Here is a 20328-nt window from a genome sequence, read left to right on the forward strand (position 1 = left end):
TCTCTCCTCATATGACAATCCCGCCATCTCAGGAATCAGCCTGGTAAACCTTCGCTGCACTCCCTGCATAGCAAGAACATCTTTCCTCAGATAAGGACACAAAAACTGCACACAGTTCTCCAAGTGTGGCCTCGCCAATGCCCTATACAATTGCAGTAAAACATCTCTATTCCTGTACTCAAATCCTCTCGCTATGAAGGCCATTTGCTTCTTTGCTGCCTGCTGTACCTGCGCGCTTACTTTCAGCGACTGATGCACGAGGACACTGAATATCCACCTGCCTCAATTTACATCCATTCAAATAATAATCTGCCTTCCTATTTCTAGCACCTCTGAACTACATGGCTATAATCAGCTAATTCAAACACAGATTGCGGATCAAAAGAGTTGCAATTCTGATCAGGTCAAATTACCTACTTCAAATGAATAGATTTCCTACTCTGTTAACTAATACCCACAGGAATTTGACATAATCCCATTAAAAGAGCACTACAAATAATACACAAGAAATTTCAAGCTCCTTGATATTTGCTCGTCCTCCCATTTACTTTGCCAGTGAAGTTAAGTTCATTATTTGTGCAATTGCCTGCTAACTTAAGATGTCCTCATATTTTTCTTGGCTAAGATACACCGTGCAGAGGAGCAGTTCATGACGAACCATGGCCTACTTTATGTGAATTGTACTGAAGTTAAAGTATGAATAGATTGAGATTGAATGCTTTCCACTTGAGCGAAGCTCCAGCTTTTGGGGGGGGGAAAAATTCATGCAAATCTCTGCTGCCGTGTAAAAGTACGAAATCTCATTAGTTCTGCATCCAGTGTAGGTCCCTTGTTATACTCACAGCTTATATTTGTTCATGTAAATCATTTTTGTCTGATTAGATGCAGTTCAGCTTCTGAATCTTTGGGTTGATTGTTCAAAAGCATTGTCTGTGACCTTTTATTAAATCCTTCGCAATGCAACTTAAATTCTGTTCAGATTAAACAGTGAAATCCCACAAGCATTAGACATACTTGATGGTGTGTGGGTGATATTGTAAACAGCATGAGTGATTTATACAGTGCCATTTAATTCATGAGAATGTTACAGCCATTAACTCACTTTCAAATATTCTTTAAATAATATGCACCATGTGTTATCGTTTACCCTTTCAGTCCCGTTAAGCGAGTCTTTAGCATGTAACTAGATATGCTAACGAACAAATTGCTTACTCTGTGTCACCATTTGCAGAAGGCAGCCTTTCACCACCTGAGAACCTTAACTCTGAGAGTTTTCCTCCAATTAAATTTGAGCATTCAAGGCTGTGGACGTTCAAGGAGATCAAATTTGACTTTTGGGTGCTGGCCGGTCCCAGATACTTTGAGGCTCAGGCTTCTTTTAAATTTGGCAATTGTCCAGAAGCACAAACTTCTGCTCGGAAATTGCCCTGCACTGTGAACGATCCAAAAATGCGATTTTAAATTGTAAACTTTGGATGTTTCCGACAATGTTACGCTAATAGTTACTCAGAAAAAGTTAGAAGAATTAAAATATCTTCTACCTTCTGGGTAATTATTGTGAAGACCCAGACCTATGGAACTACCCCCATCCACGCCCCCTCCGCCCAAGGGACTCCAACCACATAGGATTCCTGTACCTTCCCACCAGCCCTCCACACACGCACCCCAGTCCCAACACTCACCTCCAACCTGACCAAACCCACGCCTGCTGCCCGAGATCTGACATCCTTCCACAATCCCCTGCCCTGGACCTCTCACGACCCCACCCCTCCTCACCCCAGACCTCCGATCTCCCCCTCCCACCACCCACACCCCGGACCTCTGATCTCCCTGGCCTGTCAACTTCAATCGAACAGTTAAACTTACCTGGTTTACAGCAGCTACTGGAGTGAAAAAGGGGGAATGTCGTCCTTCACTTCAACAGAGCTGGACTTTAACGCTAGGCTTCATGGCAGCACGGTAGCACAAGTGGATAGCACTGTGGCTTCACAGTGCCAGGGTCCCAGGTTCGATTCCCCACTGGGTCACTGTCTGTGTGGAGTCTGCACGTTCTCCCCGTGTCTGCGTGGGCTTCCTCCGGTTTCCTCCCACAGTCCAAAGATGTGCAAGTTAGGTGGATTGGCCATGCTAAATTGCCCTTAGTGTCCAAAAAGGTTAGGAGGGGTTATTGGGTTATGGGGATAGGGTGGAAATGAGGGCTTAAAGTGGGTCGGTGCAGACTCGATGGGCCAAATGGCCTCCTTCCTTCTTCACTGTCTGTTCTATGTTCTATGGGTAGCTGCACTGCCTGGATCTCACCCAGTCTGAGTCGGAAGGTTAGGTGAGACAGGTGCTGAAGAAACTTAGCGTAAGTAATTGTTCTTGGAGTGGCAATCCGATGCTGGTTGCCACTCGGGAAGTTACGGCCCATGGAGTTTGTCAGATTCAGGCCAGGCTGGGCCAGCAACTAGCAATATAGGTTGTGACGGAGAGGTTGGACTGCTGCAGCTTGGGGGAATCGTGGGCGGTAGCAACACAGCCCCCCACCCCCCCCCCCCAACGAGTGATTCTGATGTAATAATACTCAAAATAAAAGTGGAAATTGAATTACACGTGACTCCCCATCAGGTTCAGGTGATGCAAGGCGCCAGCTATGTTGAGGAGGTCTACAAAAATAATTTGACACTTATTGTAGGTGGGTCTCTTCTGCTCTCCCCTGACTAATTTGTGTGATTCCTTCCCCCCCACCCGCCCCACCCCATCATCCCCACTGGTGTATAAATCACACCTAAGCGTATCCCAGTACCTTCCTTTTCGGCATTTCACTAGATGTTCCACTTGTGAGCAAGTTATCAATTTATCTTAAGAATATATTCAAAAGTAGTGATGGTGTGATCAGTGAACCCGATTCCACAGGATATGATGTTTTATAATTTATTAAATCTCTGTCATGCCTATGATGTTTATTTCTTTTATTATTGGATCCTGAATTATATTTTTTCCCAATTAGATCAACAATACCCACAGTGAGGACAAATATATGGAAGAAAATTCTCAATCAGGTGAGACAAATCAAACATTTATTTTGGTTTAGTAAGTGCTAGTGTTGGGCCACTTCTGATACTGAGGCTTTGATATTGACAGGGGCACTGGCGTTTCAGAAGAAAACCCACCTAGAAGTCTGGATTTCCCCTCATGCTAATTGCCTTTACCTTCAAATTTTTCTCCATCCGGATGTCAGCCTGATAAACAAGCTGGGTAGGGGGAACTCCAGGGCAGTTAGGGAGCTTGCTGCAGTTGCTGCTGGGACCCTGTGTGGCTCTGATTCCTGATGCCAGTGAGGGTGGAGGTAATGTGTGGTCCAATTGCAGGGTCACTACACAGGTCAATACATAGGTGTTTCTTATTCAAATGTATTAAAGGATTTGGAAGCCCCAAATGGTAGGTGGAGTTAGGACGCAGGTAACCGATGGTCTCACTGAATACGGAAGAGGCTGAGAGGCCCATTTCTCTTCCTTTGTCCCTATAAGATCATGGCTAGCTGTTTGAGACCCTTGCTTTGTGTGAGAAAAGTAACAAGCTTGATGATCACAAGTAACAAGCTTCATCAAAAGTAACAAGCTTGATGATCACAAATGAGGAGTGTGGAAAACTCTTTTAACACAATTAAGATATTTTGCAGCAAAGGGTTAACTTTTACTTTAAATTCATTCAGAGAATATCAAGGACTTTTATTTGTAAAAGCTATCATTAAATACTGATATATTTTAAACACATTCACTATTTAGTGTTGTTTGTTTTCCCCATTATCTGCAAAGAAACACAGGCCACCACAATACATGATCTTCAAAAGCTTGAATATGTTTCATTTTACCCTGGTTAAGTTTACATTTTGCATCCAATCTACTATTTTCTGTAACGTCATTCTGGGGTATAACAGACTGCAGTGTCAATTGTGGCACTCGCCTGCTGTAACCCAGGAAGGAGAAAATCTGTATGACTATCATCGTGTTCTTTCTTCACAGATTCACAATCATTGAAACATAAAGATAGGCGGAAAGGTTCCATTGATGTCAAATCAATAACATCAAGAAGAAGTGATGGTAAGAATACTTTTTCTGCAATTTTTACCGAGCCAACATTTGCTGTGAAAATACCAGTGAGTCTTCTGGTCCTGAACACTACTGAAACATTAATAGTTCAGCAGCTTCAGGTGAAGAGCAGTTTCATGCTTAAAAGCCAATATCCAATTGTTGCTGTTCAAGTTAACTTTGTGAACAAAGCATAGTGGTGTCTGTCTCATCATGGAAATGTGTTGAATGGCATGTAGTGACTGGATATCTGGTACAGATGCAAACGCTTCACCATGAAAAGCTAAGGCTTGTTATTTCAAATGTAAGCATCTTTTTAACAATGTGATAAATGTTAATTACTGCCTAATATCTTTTCCAACATTGAACATTAACTATTACAAGTGTGGGGTCTCGTTCCATCACGGATTTTAAAAATGTATGTTATTTTTGCTTCTCTTTTCTTAATCTTTATTCATCCTCTCCTTATCCAATATCTTGTCCTGTTCTTTATTTTTCTATTTGCACTTGATTTGGTGTTCAATCGAAACACTGTAATTTCCTTCTCAGTTTCAGCACTATTTACTTCACAACTCTTCAATCTGTTTCATCTGTCCCATTTCCCGCGCTGCAACTTTATCAGCTCAACACTTTCAGTGACTTGCCATGCAACAATTAAACCTATTCATGCAGTGCCAGGTTTAACTCACAACAGATACTGTTACCTGCCACAGCAAATGATGGTCCAGCGCATTATCTCTGGAGTGATTAAAATCAAAAGATTCAATGCAAACTTTTTTTCACAAAAGACAATCATTATTAGTGAATGCTGGTCTCATACTTAGATCACAAATGAGAGTGATTTGAAGGGCTCATGTTATATTGTTGGCTTTTACTGAATTTATATTGAAGCTATAATCATCACATAACCTTGGGCCACAAAGTGCCCCCCAATTGTTCAACACTCCATTGTCAAATATGGACATGTTATCATTGTGAGACATCTAAAAGCCCTTTCTTTGGCACTCAATCCTCCAGGAAGTTCATTCAGACGACCTTCCTCAATGGCAAGGATTCATTCCATGACAATCGAAGCTCCAATCACAAAGGTTAGTTAACAAGTATTTTTAATAAGGTAACTTTCCATCCCGTGAACTGTATACATTGGATTGTTTTGTATCTTTGGAATTTAGTGGAAAAGTTCAATAAGCGCAAACCAAATATAGACTCCAAAATAGCAACCATTTCTGAATGTCTTTGAAATTCATAAGCAGATTCTCAGATGCTGTGTCATTCTAATCGTACAAACAAATAATTGCACACTAAATAGAGTGAAGTGCAAGTTTACATTTATGATTTTAATGCATCCGGTGCTAAGACGAATTGTTAAATAAAGTCCACTTCTGGTGGTGTAATGTAGGGGGAAGGCACACATGAGGTTGCTTTCGCTGGAGAACTGCTGTGAGCTTCTCTGTTGGCGGGATCCTCCACTTTGCCAGCAGCGGACCCGCGGGTTTCCCAATGAAGTGAGGGTGGCCACAATGGGAAACCCCGTTGTCCAGCCGTAGGAACAAAGAAACTGGCTGCCGGCGGGAGCGTGCTTCACTGGAAAAAGTGGCTGGAAAATCCTGCCCCATATCTTTTTGTTCTTTTTTTTTTAGCGCCATGAGTTTTTTTTTTCCTTGGAAACTTATGATAGTTATTGGGGCAGAGTCTCTCTTTGCTGAGAGGTCCAGAAAAAACAAAGATAAGAAAGCTTTGAGCAGAAACTCACCGACAGAGTCTGAAGCTGCTCAGGGCTCAATGTGAAGTAAGATGGCGGAGACGGTTTCTTTCTCTCCGTCCACTCCACTGACGGCCAAGGTTCTCACTAGTGCCTTAGCAAAAGAATTTGAAAAGCACCAACTAATTATGTTGGAGGATCTTAAAAGATCTATCGAAGAGGCCTTAGCCCACATTCGAGTGGTTCTGAGAAAAATTAGTGCGACGGTCGTAGTCCATGGAGTCACGATCAAGAGTATGGAGGTGGCTTTATCGGACCGCAGTGATTGGATTGCCACGCTGGAGTCCTGTTTGACATTGATGCCTGGACCAAATAAATCACTAAGAGCCAAGCTCAATGACTTGGAAAACAGGTCCGGGAGGCAGAACATTCGGATTGTGGGGTTTCCAGAGGGAACTGAGCGCCATACCCTCACGGAATATTTCTCGGACATGTTCCTCCAAAATGGGGGTGAAGCGTGGATCCTCATCCCTGTCTGAATTAGACTGGGCCCATCGCTCACTTCAACTGAATCCTCGTGCTGATGATCGACTGCGTGTGGTGATCATAAGGTTCCACAATTTCAAGGAAAAAGAAAGGGTTCTGCGATGGGCAAGGGTACATTGCGATCCCAAGTGGAAAGGCCACTCCATGAGGCCGTATCAGGACATGGGCGGGAGTTGGTGAAAAAAAGAGCTGCATTTAATGGAGTAAAGGCTGCCCTGTGCAAGAGTGGAGCTAGGTCCGGGATAGTCTATCCAGCTCGTCTGAGTCACGATTGAGGAAAAAGACTATTTTTACGACATGCCGGGAGATGGGGACTCTTTTGTTAAAAGGCAGAAGTTGTGGGCTGTTTAATCTGGTTGATGGTTCTATCGATGAGCATGTTATATTGTTTGTATTTCCTGTTTTTTCTTAATGTGGAGATACCAGCGTTGGACTGGGGTGAGCACAGTACGAAGTCTTACAACGCCAAGTTAAAGTCCAACAGGTTTGTTTCAAATCACTAGCTTTCGGAGCACTGCTCCTTCCTCAGGTGAACCTTAACCTGGTGTTGTAAGACTTCTTACTGTTTTTTCTTGTTCTTGGTGGCATTGTGTTTTTATTACTTTGGATTAGATTTGCGGTTCTTAACTATGTGGGGTTTTGTTATTAATGTTAATATATAGAATCCCTATAGTGCAGAAGGAGGCCATTTGATCCATCAAGCCTGCACCAATCCTCCGAAAGAGCACCCGACATAGGCCCACACCCCCACCCTATTCCTATAACCCCATAATCCCACCTAAACCTTTGGACACTAAAGGGCAATTTATCATGGCCAATCCACCTAACCTGCACATCTTTGGACTGTGAGAGGAAATTGGAGCACCCGGAGGAAACACGGGGAGAACAAGTAAACTCCACACAGTAATTTCCCCAAGGTCGGGAATCGTACCCGGGTCCCTGGCACTGTGAGCAGCAGTGCTAACCACTGTGCCACCGTGCCGCCTTTTTCCTTTCGTTTTTCAATGGTGTTGTTCGGCGCTAGTGGGGGTGCAAGTTAAATGGGGTTTTGGTATGGTTTTATTTTGTCCATCTTTCTCTTTCTCTACTAGGGAGTCTCCTTACTAACAAACGGGTTAGTTAAGTGGAGTGGATTTGGATGGTTCGCTGCAGCTCAGAGTTTCTGTTTTGTTTGGTCTTGTTAAATGAAGGTTTTAGTTTTAAGGCATGTCTTTGTATCTCGCTTTTATTTGACATGTTTGGGGGGAGGGGGTAGTTCACTGACCGTGTCTGTCAGTTTTTCTTTGTCTAGTCCTCTGACTTGGCTTGGTGGCCATCTTGGATGGATCTTTTTGCCTTACATTTTCAGTGTTCCTTGATCGATCTCTCTTGGTGGGAATGGCTGACTCCGGATTAAGGAGTGGTGGGAGACCTCAAACCTCCAATTTGTTTGGTCACCTGGAATGCTAGCGTTTGGAATGGATCGGTGAAGAGGTCGAAGATGTTAGCCTATCTCAGTAGCTTAAACTCCCATGTTGGGTTTTTTTCCGGAGACCCACTTGCGTACCAGGGATCACACCAGGCTGCGCAAAGGATGGGTTGGGCAGGTTTTTAATTCCAGTTTCAATGGCAAGGTCAGGAGTAGAGCAATCCTAACTAACAGAAGAGTTCAGCTTTCCCACCTCTCAGATTATAGCTGACCCCAGTGGTCGATATGTTGTTTGTGGCTCCCTGTTGAAAACCCTGGTCGTCATGGTTAACATCTATGCCCCTAAGTGAAATGATACAAATTTTAATAACTCCCTACTGGCCTCCCTCCCCAACCTCGACTTACATCAGCTTATTTTCGGTGGGGACCTGAATTGTGCTTTGGATCCTAGATTGAATCGTTCAAGTCCTAAATCTCTTGTTCCATCAGGAATGACCAGGGCTTTGATGCAGATGGTGGTGGGGAGTTGGAGATCCTTGGTACTTACTGTATCCACACGATAGAGACTTCTCATTTTTTTTCACATGCCCACCATGCATATTCCCATATTAATTTAATTATTTTGGATAGGGTACTCCTTCCTTAGTGGTGGCAGCTGAGTACTCAGCAATATTTATTTTGGGCTATACCCTGCACTTTATTGATTTGTTGCTAGAATCTGTCCTCACCCAATGCCCACACTGGAGATCAGCGGATAAAACATTTTGTGTGCATGCGTCCATTTCTATAGATTACGACATATAATCTAAAAAATCTGATTCAATCTCACTCTCCACGTTGTGGGGAGACTCTCCAGGCAATCCTCGGGAGGTGGGGGTGGGGGGTTGGAAATGATCTATTATATGTTGAAGACAACGAAGTTGGAGCAGCAGAGGCTGGTGGATTCCATTCTAGAGGTGGATCACTAGTACTCACTTGTACCTATTCTGGAGCTATTGGCAAGTAGGAAAAATTACAAACTCAGTTTGAGGTATTGTCTGCAGGCAGGGCAGTACATCAGCTATAACGCTCCAGGGCCACCTTTTGTGAGTACGGGGAGAAAGCCAGACGTCTTCTGGCCCACCATCTCAAACAGCAGGCAGCCTCCCAGCAGAGCACTCCCTCCCGAGGTCAATGCAGGTTTTAAATGCTTTTACGTTTTTTTTTCATGTACGGAATGATCTGTCTGAACTGTATGCAGAACAGTACTTTTCATTGTACTTCGGTACACGTGACAATAGACAAATCCAATCCAAACTGCTCTTTCTAGATCAGAGCCCCCTGCGGATAAATTGGTCATCTCCGACTTTCTGGACAGTTTATCCATCCTAACGGCTGAGGTGGATAAGAGTAGTGAGTTCTGAGCGGACGGACAAAAGGTGGCTCCCCCCTAGAAACTTGAAATTTGTCATTTTTAGTCCAACGATAGATGCTAAACTTGTGGGGGGGGAATAAAAACCCACCCTCTTTCAACACCAACACAACAAGCAAGGCATACCAGGCATCAACCCAAGGAACTTCAAAGACCGCAGAGCCAGTAAAAGTCTGGAGAGGAAGATTGACGCGATGATGTACAAGTGGGGCAACGAAGATCCAGCCACACTCAAACGGGATGGGCCGCCAGAGCATATGCTGGGCAACCCTCTGATTAAATGAATGGAGGCATCGCCTAAGGAGCTCCAAGTGCTCAAGGATGCCATCAAACTCGAAATGATGACGGCAATGAATGTGGCGATAGTGGAGGCGCTGGTCCCCTTCAAGCATTGCTGGAAAAGGTGGTGCAACGTCTGGAGACACAGTAAGTGACGATCAGAGAGCTGGAGGAGGCCGCACCTGACCAGAACAACCAGATCGCCTCACTGGAGACGGAGATGGCAAGGTTGATGGCAACACAAGGGACGCTAAGGGGGAAGGTCAAGGGACAAGATAATCGGTCGCAGTGCCAAACTTCTGCGTTGTGGGCCTACCAGAGGGTATGAGGGCAGGAACCCTACGGAGTACGTGGAACAGATGCTGGGCAAACCTGTTGGAGGGGAAAGCTTCCCCAAGCCCCCAGAAGTAAACAGAACCGTAGGTCACTCTGGCCAAAATCCAAGGCTGGGGAGAAGCCCCGGGCCATCATCCCAAAACTGCACCGGTACCAAGTCCAGGAAAAGATCCTGAACTGGGCAAGGCATACAAGGTCCTGCAATTGGGAGGGACGCTCAGTCCAGGAGTCTGCACGTCCTCCCCGTGTGTGCGTGGGTTTCCTCCGGGTGTTCCGGTTTCCTCCCACAGTCCAAAGATGTGCGGGTTAGGTGGATTGGCCATGCTAAATTGCCCGTAGTGTCCTATAAAATATAAGGTTAGGGGGGGGGGGTTGTTGGGTTGCGGGTATAGGGTGGATACGTGGATTTGAGTAGGGTGATCATTGCTCGGCACAACATCGAGGGCCGAAGGGCCTGTTCTGTGCTGTACTGTTCTATGTTCTATGTGTACCAGGACATTGGGGCAGACCTGGCCAAGGCAGCCCTTTACAAGAACAACATATGGTTTGGAAGCTGTACCCTGCCAGACTTTGGGTGACTTTCCAGGGTAGGGAGTACTACTTCACCACACCAGCAGAAGCAGACAAATTCATGCACAAGCACGGTTGTGAGGGAGGTTGGGGGTTGTTTAACAACCTAACTTCCCATGCATAGTAACTTTTAACTTCTGTAATCTATCCGAAGCCCCAACACCCATTGGGCAAATGCAAGTATGATGGAGAAAGCAGAGCAATGCGACAGAATGTTTGACTTTATTAAGATAATAGTGCCGCAAAGGGTTAAGATAATATATTTGCTATCTGGTAAAACAGAGGACACGATTCACTCAAAAGGAAACAAAGTCCCCTAGTGAGTGCATTTAGCCGCATGTTCCCCACCGCTCGCAATGGCAAGAAACACATGGCTATTCAACGCAACTCGCACTGTATAAGCGGCCTGAATGGGGAATGCACAGCCGAAGACGCACATAGCCCCGTTTTGTACAGTGGGGAGCTCCACTCACCGGAACTCCCCAGTGTAGCAAGAGATCAGGATGCCATTTTTAGGGTGAGACTGCCTGTCTCGCTCTAATATGCAGATTGGCCAATAAGTGCTCCAGCCTACAATGGGTGGGATTTACATCGCAACATCTCGTGAGATTGCATTGGATCTCGGGAGGCATTACGAGCCAGGTAGATCCTGGGAGCGGGGTCTCCCGGTTTTTATCAGCTATGCTGTGCCGCACGGCGAGTTGCTTTTCTGACGCAGCGTGGCCACTGGGTCGCGCCCAGAGTTTTAGCATTGCATGAGTTCTAGGGATTAAATTAGATCAATTTTGAGTAAAGAATCTCTGTAATGTTTGTTCGTGGTTCAAAGGGTAACAGCTTTAGTGGCACATGCACGTTACTGATTTTAGGTCTAAAAAAGACTTCTTGTTAATTTTTTTTTCTACTCCATTTCCATTTTCAAAGGTCATCAATATAATCAACACTGCCCAAGAGAACAGTCCGGTAACAGTCGCTGAGGCCTTGGACAGAGTTCTGGAAATATTAAGAACAACTGAACTCTACTCACCACAGCTCGGCACCAAAGATGATGATCCCCACACCAATAACCTTGTTGGAGGTCTCATGACTGTGAGTTAGTAAGGGACACCTTTCACATTTTATTCAGCAATATATTGGTCATTGGAGTACTCACTTCAGAATCAGGCCAGGAGATTATGCCACAACCTTTGGTAAAATGTTAGTAGCTTCTGTGGTCTTGGATTAGGAAGAATGGGAAAAAACAGGCAGGAATTCTTATTCCTGGTTGTTCTTCAATAAGAAAAGGGTTTTATATAAACTTTAATAAATGACAGGCAGAAAGTAGATATCTTGCCCATCAAGCCGTTGACATCATTTTGTCTGCTGCATGCAGATTAGACCCTTCATGGCACCCTCCAGGGTGTCAACTCCAAGGAGAGGCAAAAATTCATGGAAACTCACAGCCAATAAGGGAATGAAAATTCCTCTCTCCGCTCAGGAAATTAAATCCAGTCTAGGATATCACATCATATACATATGGTCACTGAATACAACCAGGACTAACTGTAGATTTGATGCCCCACAGTTGAATATTTCTACTGACGCTAATCATCAGGCTGCATACATGAAGAACTAACATAAATAAAAGCAAATTACTGCAGATGCTGGAATCTGAAACAAAATAGAAAATGCTGCAAAATCTCAACAAGTCTGGCAGCACCTGTAGCGAGAGAAAAGAGCTAACGTTTCAAGTCCGATGACTCTTTGTCAACATCTGGAACCTGGAAGTACCTGGAAGTGCATGATAAAATAGGACTGAGTCAGCATGGCTTCGTCAAAGGGAGGCCATGTCTGACAAATCTGTTAGAGTTCTTTGAGGATGTAACAAGGAAGTTAGACAAAGGAGAACCATGGACATGATCTGTTTGGATTTCCAGAAGGCCGTTGACAAGGTGCCGTATAGGAGGCTGTTAAATAGGTTTAAGAGCCCATGGTGTTAAGGATAAGAAACTGGCATGGATAGAGAATTGGCTGACTGGCAGAAGGCAACGAGTGAGGATAAAGGGGTCTTTTTCAGGATGGCAGCCGGTGACTAGTGGTGTGCCTCAGGGTTCAGTGCTGGGACCACAACTTTTCACAATATACATTACTGCAGATGCTGGAATCTGAAACAAAATAGAAAATGCTGCAAAATCTCAACAAGTCTGGCAGCACCTGTAGGGAGAGAAAAGAGCTAACGTTTCAAGTCCGATGACTCTTTGTCAAAGCTGTCATTGGACTCGAAACGTTAGCTCTTTTCTCTCCCTACACATGCTGAGATTTCCCAGCATTTTCTCTTTCATGAAGAACTAACATTTGGGAATTGTACCCAAGCAGTAATCACCAGCTCCAGAAAAGCAGAGTCACAACAGGGAGCAGTGGGGGAAGGTGTCAAGGATCACACACGGATCTTTATGCTTTCCTTAAATGCAAAGGGTAATTTTCCAACAACAAATTTTCAGTGCACGCCTCACCGACTGGAAGTGTATATTGGAAAAATGTGAAGGATGCCTGACAGAAATGCAGAGTCAGAGAATTACCCACTAAGGCCACATTAAATTAGATTTGTCTAGAATCGCCACCTTGTGGCTCCTTTATTGCTTGTGATTGATTTTAGGTGGTTCCATATTTGAGATTCACCTATGAATCACTATTGAAGCAGTGCAAAGTGGTCATTATAGCCAAGTGACCATTCATATTAATGGCCAAATTCTTCAGCCTCTACAGGAGGCGAGGAAGGTATTGGCTGGGCCTGCAAATTTGTCGGGTTGGCATCAGGGCCTCTACCCGACGCCTTTTATGGGCAGCAGGACCCAGGTTCGATCTTCCCACCCCACTTCCATTTGAAGCCCCATTTCCACTTGAGTTCCTGAAATGTCCAATTAAAAAACATTTATGGGCCTCTTCTCTCTTGAACTGCAATCTTCCCAACTCCTTGCTGGTCTGCCAACACTCAGCCTGCACAACTAGTAAGCTGGAGGAGGATGGAATCCCTCGATCTGCACTAATCAGTGCATGATTGAGGGCATGGAATGAGGCAGTCTTGTGCTAGCCCCTGTGCACCCCCCCCCCCTTTCACACCACATAAGCGCCAGGCAACGACTATCTCCAATAAGGGAGAATTCAACCATATCCACTTGATATTCAGTGGCATCACCATCACTGAATCCCCCACTGTCAACATCCAGGAGCTTATCATTGACCAGAAACTGAACTGGACCAGCCATAAAAATAATGTGGCTACAAGAGCAGGCCCGAGGTTGGGAATTTTGTGGCAAGTATCTCACCTCCTGACTCCTGACTCCCCAAAGCCTGTGCACAATCTTCAAGGCACAAGTCAGGTGTGTGATGGAATACGCTCACTTGCCTAGGACAAGGGCAGCAGGTTCAAGGGAACAGCACCAGCTGCAAGTTCCCTTCCAAGCCACACACCATCCTGACTTGCTATCCCTATTCCTTCACTGTCAATGGGTCAAAATCTCTTCCTAACAACTTTGTGGGTCTACTTTCACCACATGGGCTGCAGTGCTTCAAGAAGCTGGCTCACCACCACTTTCTCACCGGCAATTATGGATGTTCAGTGAAGGCTGGCCTAGTCAGCAATGCCCACATCTAGTGAAAGAATAAAAGATAAGATGCCCAGGACACGATTGGAGTTTGTAATTTGCCTTGATAAAGTTGCAGACAGATGTGTGCTTGGTGTGTGCTTCATATGCCTACTTCACTGACATTACAGCAGCAGTTACTCCTATGTCTCTGCTTGTTCCAGACCTCTTCAGAAATCGCACCAGATGGGAACACAGTAGACCCAGCTTAGAGCAGGTGTAGGCTTAGTTCTGGGCCTGGTATAGAGCACAACACCATGGCCTGGAATGCTGGTCCATCCCAGAGAAATAAATGATGGTTTCAAAGTTGTGTGGAAGAATTCAGAAAAATTAAGTTTATCTGTATATCGGCTCCCCCCCCCCCCCCCCAATTGGGCTAGTGATGAATTGGCATAGGGTCAAAGTTAGGTTAAGGCAGTAGTCTTCTCCTTTGATATCAAAATGGCCCTATGGATTGCTTTTCCTCAATGAACTAAAATTTTAGTAATTTTAATCCCGATATATGAATTCTTCAATACTTTAAATGCATTCTTTCAAACGATTGTCACTCAAATTTATTCCTGTTCAGCTTGACATTGTTCTAAGGTTTGTCAATCTTAATAACAAAATTTGATGTGTTTGATAAATAGCTACTGGAGTGTTTTGATGCTGTGCATTACGTATTATTCATTCGTGCACAAGGTAAGGTTGTTCATTTGATGTTTCAGGATGGATTAAGAAGAATGTCTGGCAATGAGTACATCTTCTCGAAAAGTAAGTTTGACTTTCATTCGGTTTGTTTGCCACCAATATCGGAAGGTTAAAGTACATTGGTTACAGAATTTTGGTGACTGGTCTTTGGTTTCTTATTTCCCCAACCATGGAGTGCGATCTCAGCATGTTGTATTAAATATTTTTACAGAATAAAATTTGTTTATAGATTGGTGGCTTGTTCCTCCACTGCGAGAACTTCTCTGCCCCTACATGTTATTTGCCCTGATCTGAAGTTCCTGGTCTACAAATTGATGTGTTAGGTCTGCTGGGTCTGTGATGACTGCGTTTACCAGAGCAGTGAGAGAGACAGGCTACTAACACTTGTAGAAGTACAACTCTATTTTATTTAACTATGAGCTGTTAAACATACTTGCACTGTGGGTCGACACTATGTTAGATTGACTGAAGATCTATGGCTAACCTGACCAAACTATACTGCTAGCACATGGCAGATGTTCGTGTTACTGATTACGGGCTCTGGCTGTCTCAGAGGCTGCATCCCAAATGAGTGGGAAAACTAGTGCCCTCTGGCTTTATAGTGACCGTGCCCTGTCTGGTGATTGGCTGCTGTGTTCTGTGTGTTGATTGGTCTTTCAATGTGTCTGTCAGTGTGTATCTATGCACCATCATATACTTATGTATATATTATGACATCTCCCCTTTTTTTTAAAAATATGTGTACGTGGCAATAATTAGTGTGGTATGTTAATGTTCCTGACTATGTGGGGCATATGTGAGCATATTACAGGACTATATACAAAAGTTCTAACATATTTACACGGGAAGGTGTCTAGTGCAGATAGACAGTATGTAACACAAAGCAGAACATGAATAACAGTATGTACAAACTAGTGAATTAATAAACAGGGTAACGAAACAATCAGTTCATGAGTTTAGAGAGTTCAGAAATTAAGGCAGTTCATAAATTCAATCTCTGTGGTGGGCGACGAATTCTAGTTGACCAAAGGAGCATTGGATTGGATTGGATTGGATTTGTTTATTGTCACATGTACCGAGGTACAGTGAAAAGTATTTTTCTGCAAGCAATTTGGCTCGCAATCTGCGAGCATTTGGCTCTGTTGAGGCGGAGGCCATGCTCATGGATTCTCCGGAAGACGCGTTGGAGGCGATCAATGTGCTCCTGTGGGGTGGTAGACCAGACGATGATGTCGTCTACATATACCCAAACCCCTTCGATGTCCTTCAACATTTGCTCCATTATTCGGTGGAACACCTCCGATGCTGAGATGATGCCAAATGGCATCCGGTTGTACCAATAGCGGCCAAATGGGGTGTTAAAGGTGCAGAGCTCCTGACTGGATGTGTCAAGTTGAATCTGCCAGAACCCCTTGGATGCGTCAAGCTTTGTGAAAAATTTGGCGTGAGCCATCTCGCAGGTGAGTTCTTCGCGCTTTGGGATAGGGTAGTGTTCCCTCATTATGTTGTGGTTCAGATCCTTGGGGTCAATGCAGATGCGTAGTTTGCCGGATGGTTTCTTAACACACACCATGGAGCTGACCCAGTCAGTTGGTTCTGTTACTTTAGATGTGACGCCCTGGTCCTGGAGGTCCTGTAGCTGCTGCTTGAGGCGGTCCTTTAGGGGCGTCGGTACCCGGCGAGGTGTATGAACCACAGGAGTGGCATTTGGTTTTAAAATAATTTTGTATGTGTATGGGAGTGTGCCCATGCCCTCGAATACACCGTGGTATCACGGGAGCCTGTGAAAAGCGCGCAAAATGGTTGCCCTCATCCAGGCCCAGGCCCTGGAGCTGTTTTACGGCCTGCACCTGCTCTGCCTTGTGGGGGCCTTACCACGCCGTCTCTGCTCCTTGAATGTGCGAGTATCGGTTAGTGGCGTGTTCATGCAGAACGCAGGTCTCGATGGCTATAGCAAGGGTGAGCTGTTTAACTTTGAGGAGCTGCTGGCGTAGGGGGTCTGATTGCACACCGAAAGCGATCTGGTTGCGGATCATCGAATCGAAGGTGGAGCCGTAATTGCAGGATTGCGTGAGGATGCGAAGATGGGTGATGTTCTTCAGTTATGTTTGAAAGTCGGCGTCCGGAGATGCTGAAGCCTCAGCGGGTGGCAAGGAGTGAACCCTTTGGTCGAGGTTTAGGATCTTGCACACCTGAGCACCGAGCAGGGAAGCTTTAGTGGACCCTACTATCTCAAAGGGCAGGGTGGCCTTTAAGGAATGGTGTGACACCACCAGCTGGAATGAGCCACTGGCAGCAATGGTATTGCCATTGTAGCCAAGAAGCTGGCAGGCGGATGGCAGGATGGTCGGCTTAACGTGGAGGCTGTCGAGGTCAGACCGTGCACTGAGGTTGGCCGAAGCGCTGGTGTCCAGCCGGAATCAGATGCAAGATTTATTGACCGTGAGGGTGGCACACCACTCGTTGTCTGGATCAATGCTCAGTATTAGGAAGGACTTGGCTTTTGTTTTCTGAAGCACCTTGTGTGTGGTGATGATGCCCACCCGAAATGGCGCTTTGGGATCCTCGGTTTCAAGGTCCGGCATCATGTCAGAGTCGGAATCGGTGACCGGTGGTTGGACGGTCCGGACATCCCTGCGCGGCTGGTGGGAGCGACGAGAGGTAGTTTGTTGAGCAGACCTGCATAGTGGCCAAGCTTGCCACACTGGAGACAGCTTCGGGATTTCGCGGGACATTGCCGCTTTAAGTGGGCGGAGCCACAGTTGTTGCACGTCGTGACGTCAGAACGTTCAGTGCGCCACCGCGCATGCACGGTGCGGTCGTACGTAGTGCGCGCCTGCGCAGTTCGGTCTTCGGCCTCGCCGTCCCCTCGGTCGGTGCGCGCATGCGCGGGAGCCCGTGAAAAGCGCGCGAAATGGCCGCCCTCATCCAGGCTCAGGCCCTGGAGCTGTTTTACGGCCTGCACCTGCTCTGCCTTGTGGGGGCCTTGCCACGCCGTCTCTGCCGCTTGAATGTGCAAGTATCGGTTAGTGGCGTGTTCATGCAGAATGCAGGTCTCGATGGCTATAGCAAGGGTGAGCTGTTTAACTTTGAGGAGCTGCTGGCATAGGGGGTCCGATTGCACACTGAAAACGATCTGGTTGCGGATCATCAAATCGGAGGTGGAGCCGTAATTGCAGGATTGCGCGAGGATGCAAAGGTGGGTGAGGAAAGATTGAAAAGGTTCATCCTTCCCCTGCAGACGCTGTTGAAAGACGTAACACTCAAAACTTTTGTTGACTTCGATGTCACAGCGGACGCTGTTCATACTACCGGATGGCTGATCGCTGGTCGAAGGCAGATTATTTGAGGGTAGGTCCATCAAACTCTAACATCACGTACTGGTACCATGATGTGTTGGGTATGCTGGGTCTGTGATGACTGTGTTTACCAGAACAGTAGAAGAGACAGGCTACCAACACTTGTAGAAGTACAACTCTATTTTGTTTAACTATGAGCTGTTAAACATACTTGCACTGTGGGTCGACACTATGTTAGGTTGACTGAAGACATATGGCTAACCTGACCAGACTATACTGCTAGCACATGGTAGATGTTCGTGTTATTGATTATGGGCTCTGGCTGTCTCAGAGGCTGTGTTCTGTGTGTCGATTGGTCTTTCAGTGTGTCAGTCAGTGTGTGTCTATGCACCATCATATACTTGTGTGTATATTATGAAACAAATCATGGTTTCCTCCTTCTCCCTCCATTTCACGTAGAAATTGTGCAATCCATATCTGGGATGGCCTGCAGTGTACCCCTTATGTAGTTTTGCAAGCTGTTTGACTAGTTATGCAGGATTTTTGCAGGTGCATTCCAAATTCTGTATGTTATCCTGAATACACGTTTGTGTACCAGATTCCAGAAAGTGCGCAGAAAATAAAGTTACAAGACTGCACTTGAATAAAATAAGGAACAAATGAAACTCCATTTAACGCACTTTCTGTGTGTTTGAAGTAATTGCTTTCATAACTCCTTTATAAAGGAGCTGAATGCATAGTTGATTCAGAGAGAACTGATTGTTCGAATGATAAATTTAGACATGGTTGCTGTGGATCACAATGTTTGCTGTGCTGCAGGAGGCATGGAAATGACATTTGATGATCGCATTTGGTCAGTTTCATATGCTTGGTTGCAAAACATGAATGCTTTGCTTGGAAGAGTCATCACCACGGGTGGAAATTTTAGGCTAAACGGGTTGGTGATGTCGCTGCAAGAGGAAGCGGACAGCAACCTCGCTGCTGCACTAGCCCAGTACCGTGTCCCACCACGTTGATGCACTGGGCGGCCATTTACAGGCTGAACAGTGGGACCGCTGGCACATTGGGTGCCTTGAACTGAGAGTAAGGTGGCGGATGGGGTCAGCGATGGCCAAGGACGTGCTGCCGTCAGATGGGTTAAAGATCCCCATACAGTGAGCAGCAAGCACACAGAGGAACCTGTGTCAGGAGGGTAGTGAGTATTGCAGGTACGTTGAGTGAGTAACTTCTGCAGACAGAGGGGCCACAGCCATCCTTGACAGCCCAAGTCCTCCTGAGGTGCTCACCATGACTGTTGATAGTCTCCACTTCCGTAACCACCAGAATCTCTAGTGAGAAGGTCATTTGACCTCCTACCTGGAGCAATGAAAGAGGATTGGTAATGAATGGTACCATGATTTTATGATGATTTTCTGGGTACCATTCCCAAGATTAACCGAACGGCAGAAAGTACGGGATGGATAAAGGGGAAATCCCCAACTGAACAAGCAAGCCTGGATGAAAGTCACAGAGGAGGTCAGTAGCCTTGGGGTCATCCATAGGACCTGGCTACATTGCCACAAAAGACTGACAACCTGCTCTATGCTGTCGGACAATGGCTGAAGGTGAACTCCTTCGTCCCAAGCGCCAATGTTGGAACTTACCTTTCTGAGATGCAGTGATATCTGCAAGCTGATAATATGCAATGTTGAATATTACTCTTCCTTTTCTTCACTTCGACAGGTCAATAATCAGCCCCAGCAGCCACCAGGCTAGGGGGTAACGTTGACCTCTGAAGAAAAGAAGGGGAGCTCTGAGGGTGCACCATCACATCCTCAGCCTGCATACCACCACCATCTCAAATACTTACTCCTTGGTACAGCAAGCAACAATAGTAAGAGGGACCTGAGCCAATGAATACTGCAGGGCTCCAGCAGATCAGTCCAGGCATCAGAATCTTCTTTTAGGAAGGCCAGTGGTTATCTCAGTGGTTACCCCAGTAGAAGAAAGACTTGAGCTGTGCCATTCCTTTGCTAAGTATACAGATGCCATGACCAGTGTCATGAGCCCCCTCTTTAATAAATAACTCTTGTCGACATGTATTCAGCCATCTAGTTGCACACGTGATGCAAAAATGTGTCTCACATAGGAGTATCTGACAAGATAAATTCCATGAATACACCTCGGGTACCTCGTGCGCGTCTACAGGATTATCACAGTAAGACGTCTTGCATAAGATAAGGATGCATGGTGTTAAGGGTAGAGCACTAGCATGGATAGAGGATTGGTTGTCTAACAGGACAAAGAGTGGGAATAAATGAGTGCTATTCTGGCTGGCAATCAGTGACGAGTGGTGTGCCTCAGGGATCGGTGTTGGGACCACAATTATTTACAATTTATATTAACGATTTGGAGTTG

At 45.5% G+C, this 20328-nt stretch overlaps 1 protein-coding gene across 1 annotated transcript in view; it reads left to right on the forward strand.

Moving 5' to 3' along the window:
* pde8b (phosphodiesterase 8B) overlaps positions 1 to 20328 on the forward strand; it is a 436161-nt gene that overhangs the window by 359311 nt on the left and 56522 nt on the right. The window contains 5 exon segments of the mRNA XM_038805541.1: positions 2990 to 3041; positions 4005 to 4082; positions 5088 to 5158; positions 11244 to 11408; positions 14650 to 14695. Of these exon segments, the coding sequence (XP_038661469.1) occupies positions 2990 to 3041; positions 4005 to 4082; positions 5088 to 5158; positions 11244 to 11408; positions 14650 to 14695 (412 nt within the window).

This window comes from Scyliorhinus canicula, chromosome 8 (assembly GCF_902713615.1).
Source record: "Scyliorhinus canicula chromosome 8, sScyCan1.1, whole genome shotgun sequence".
NCBI lineage: Eukaryota > Metazoa > Chordata > Chondrichthyes > Carcharhiniformes > Scyliorhinidae > Scyliorhinus > Scyliorhinus canicula.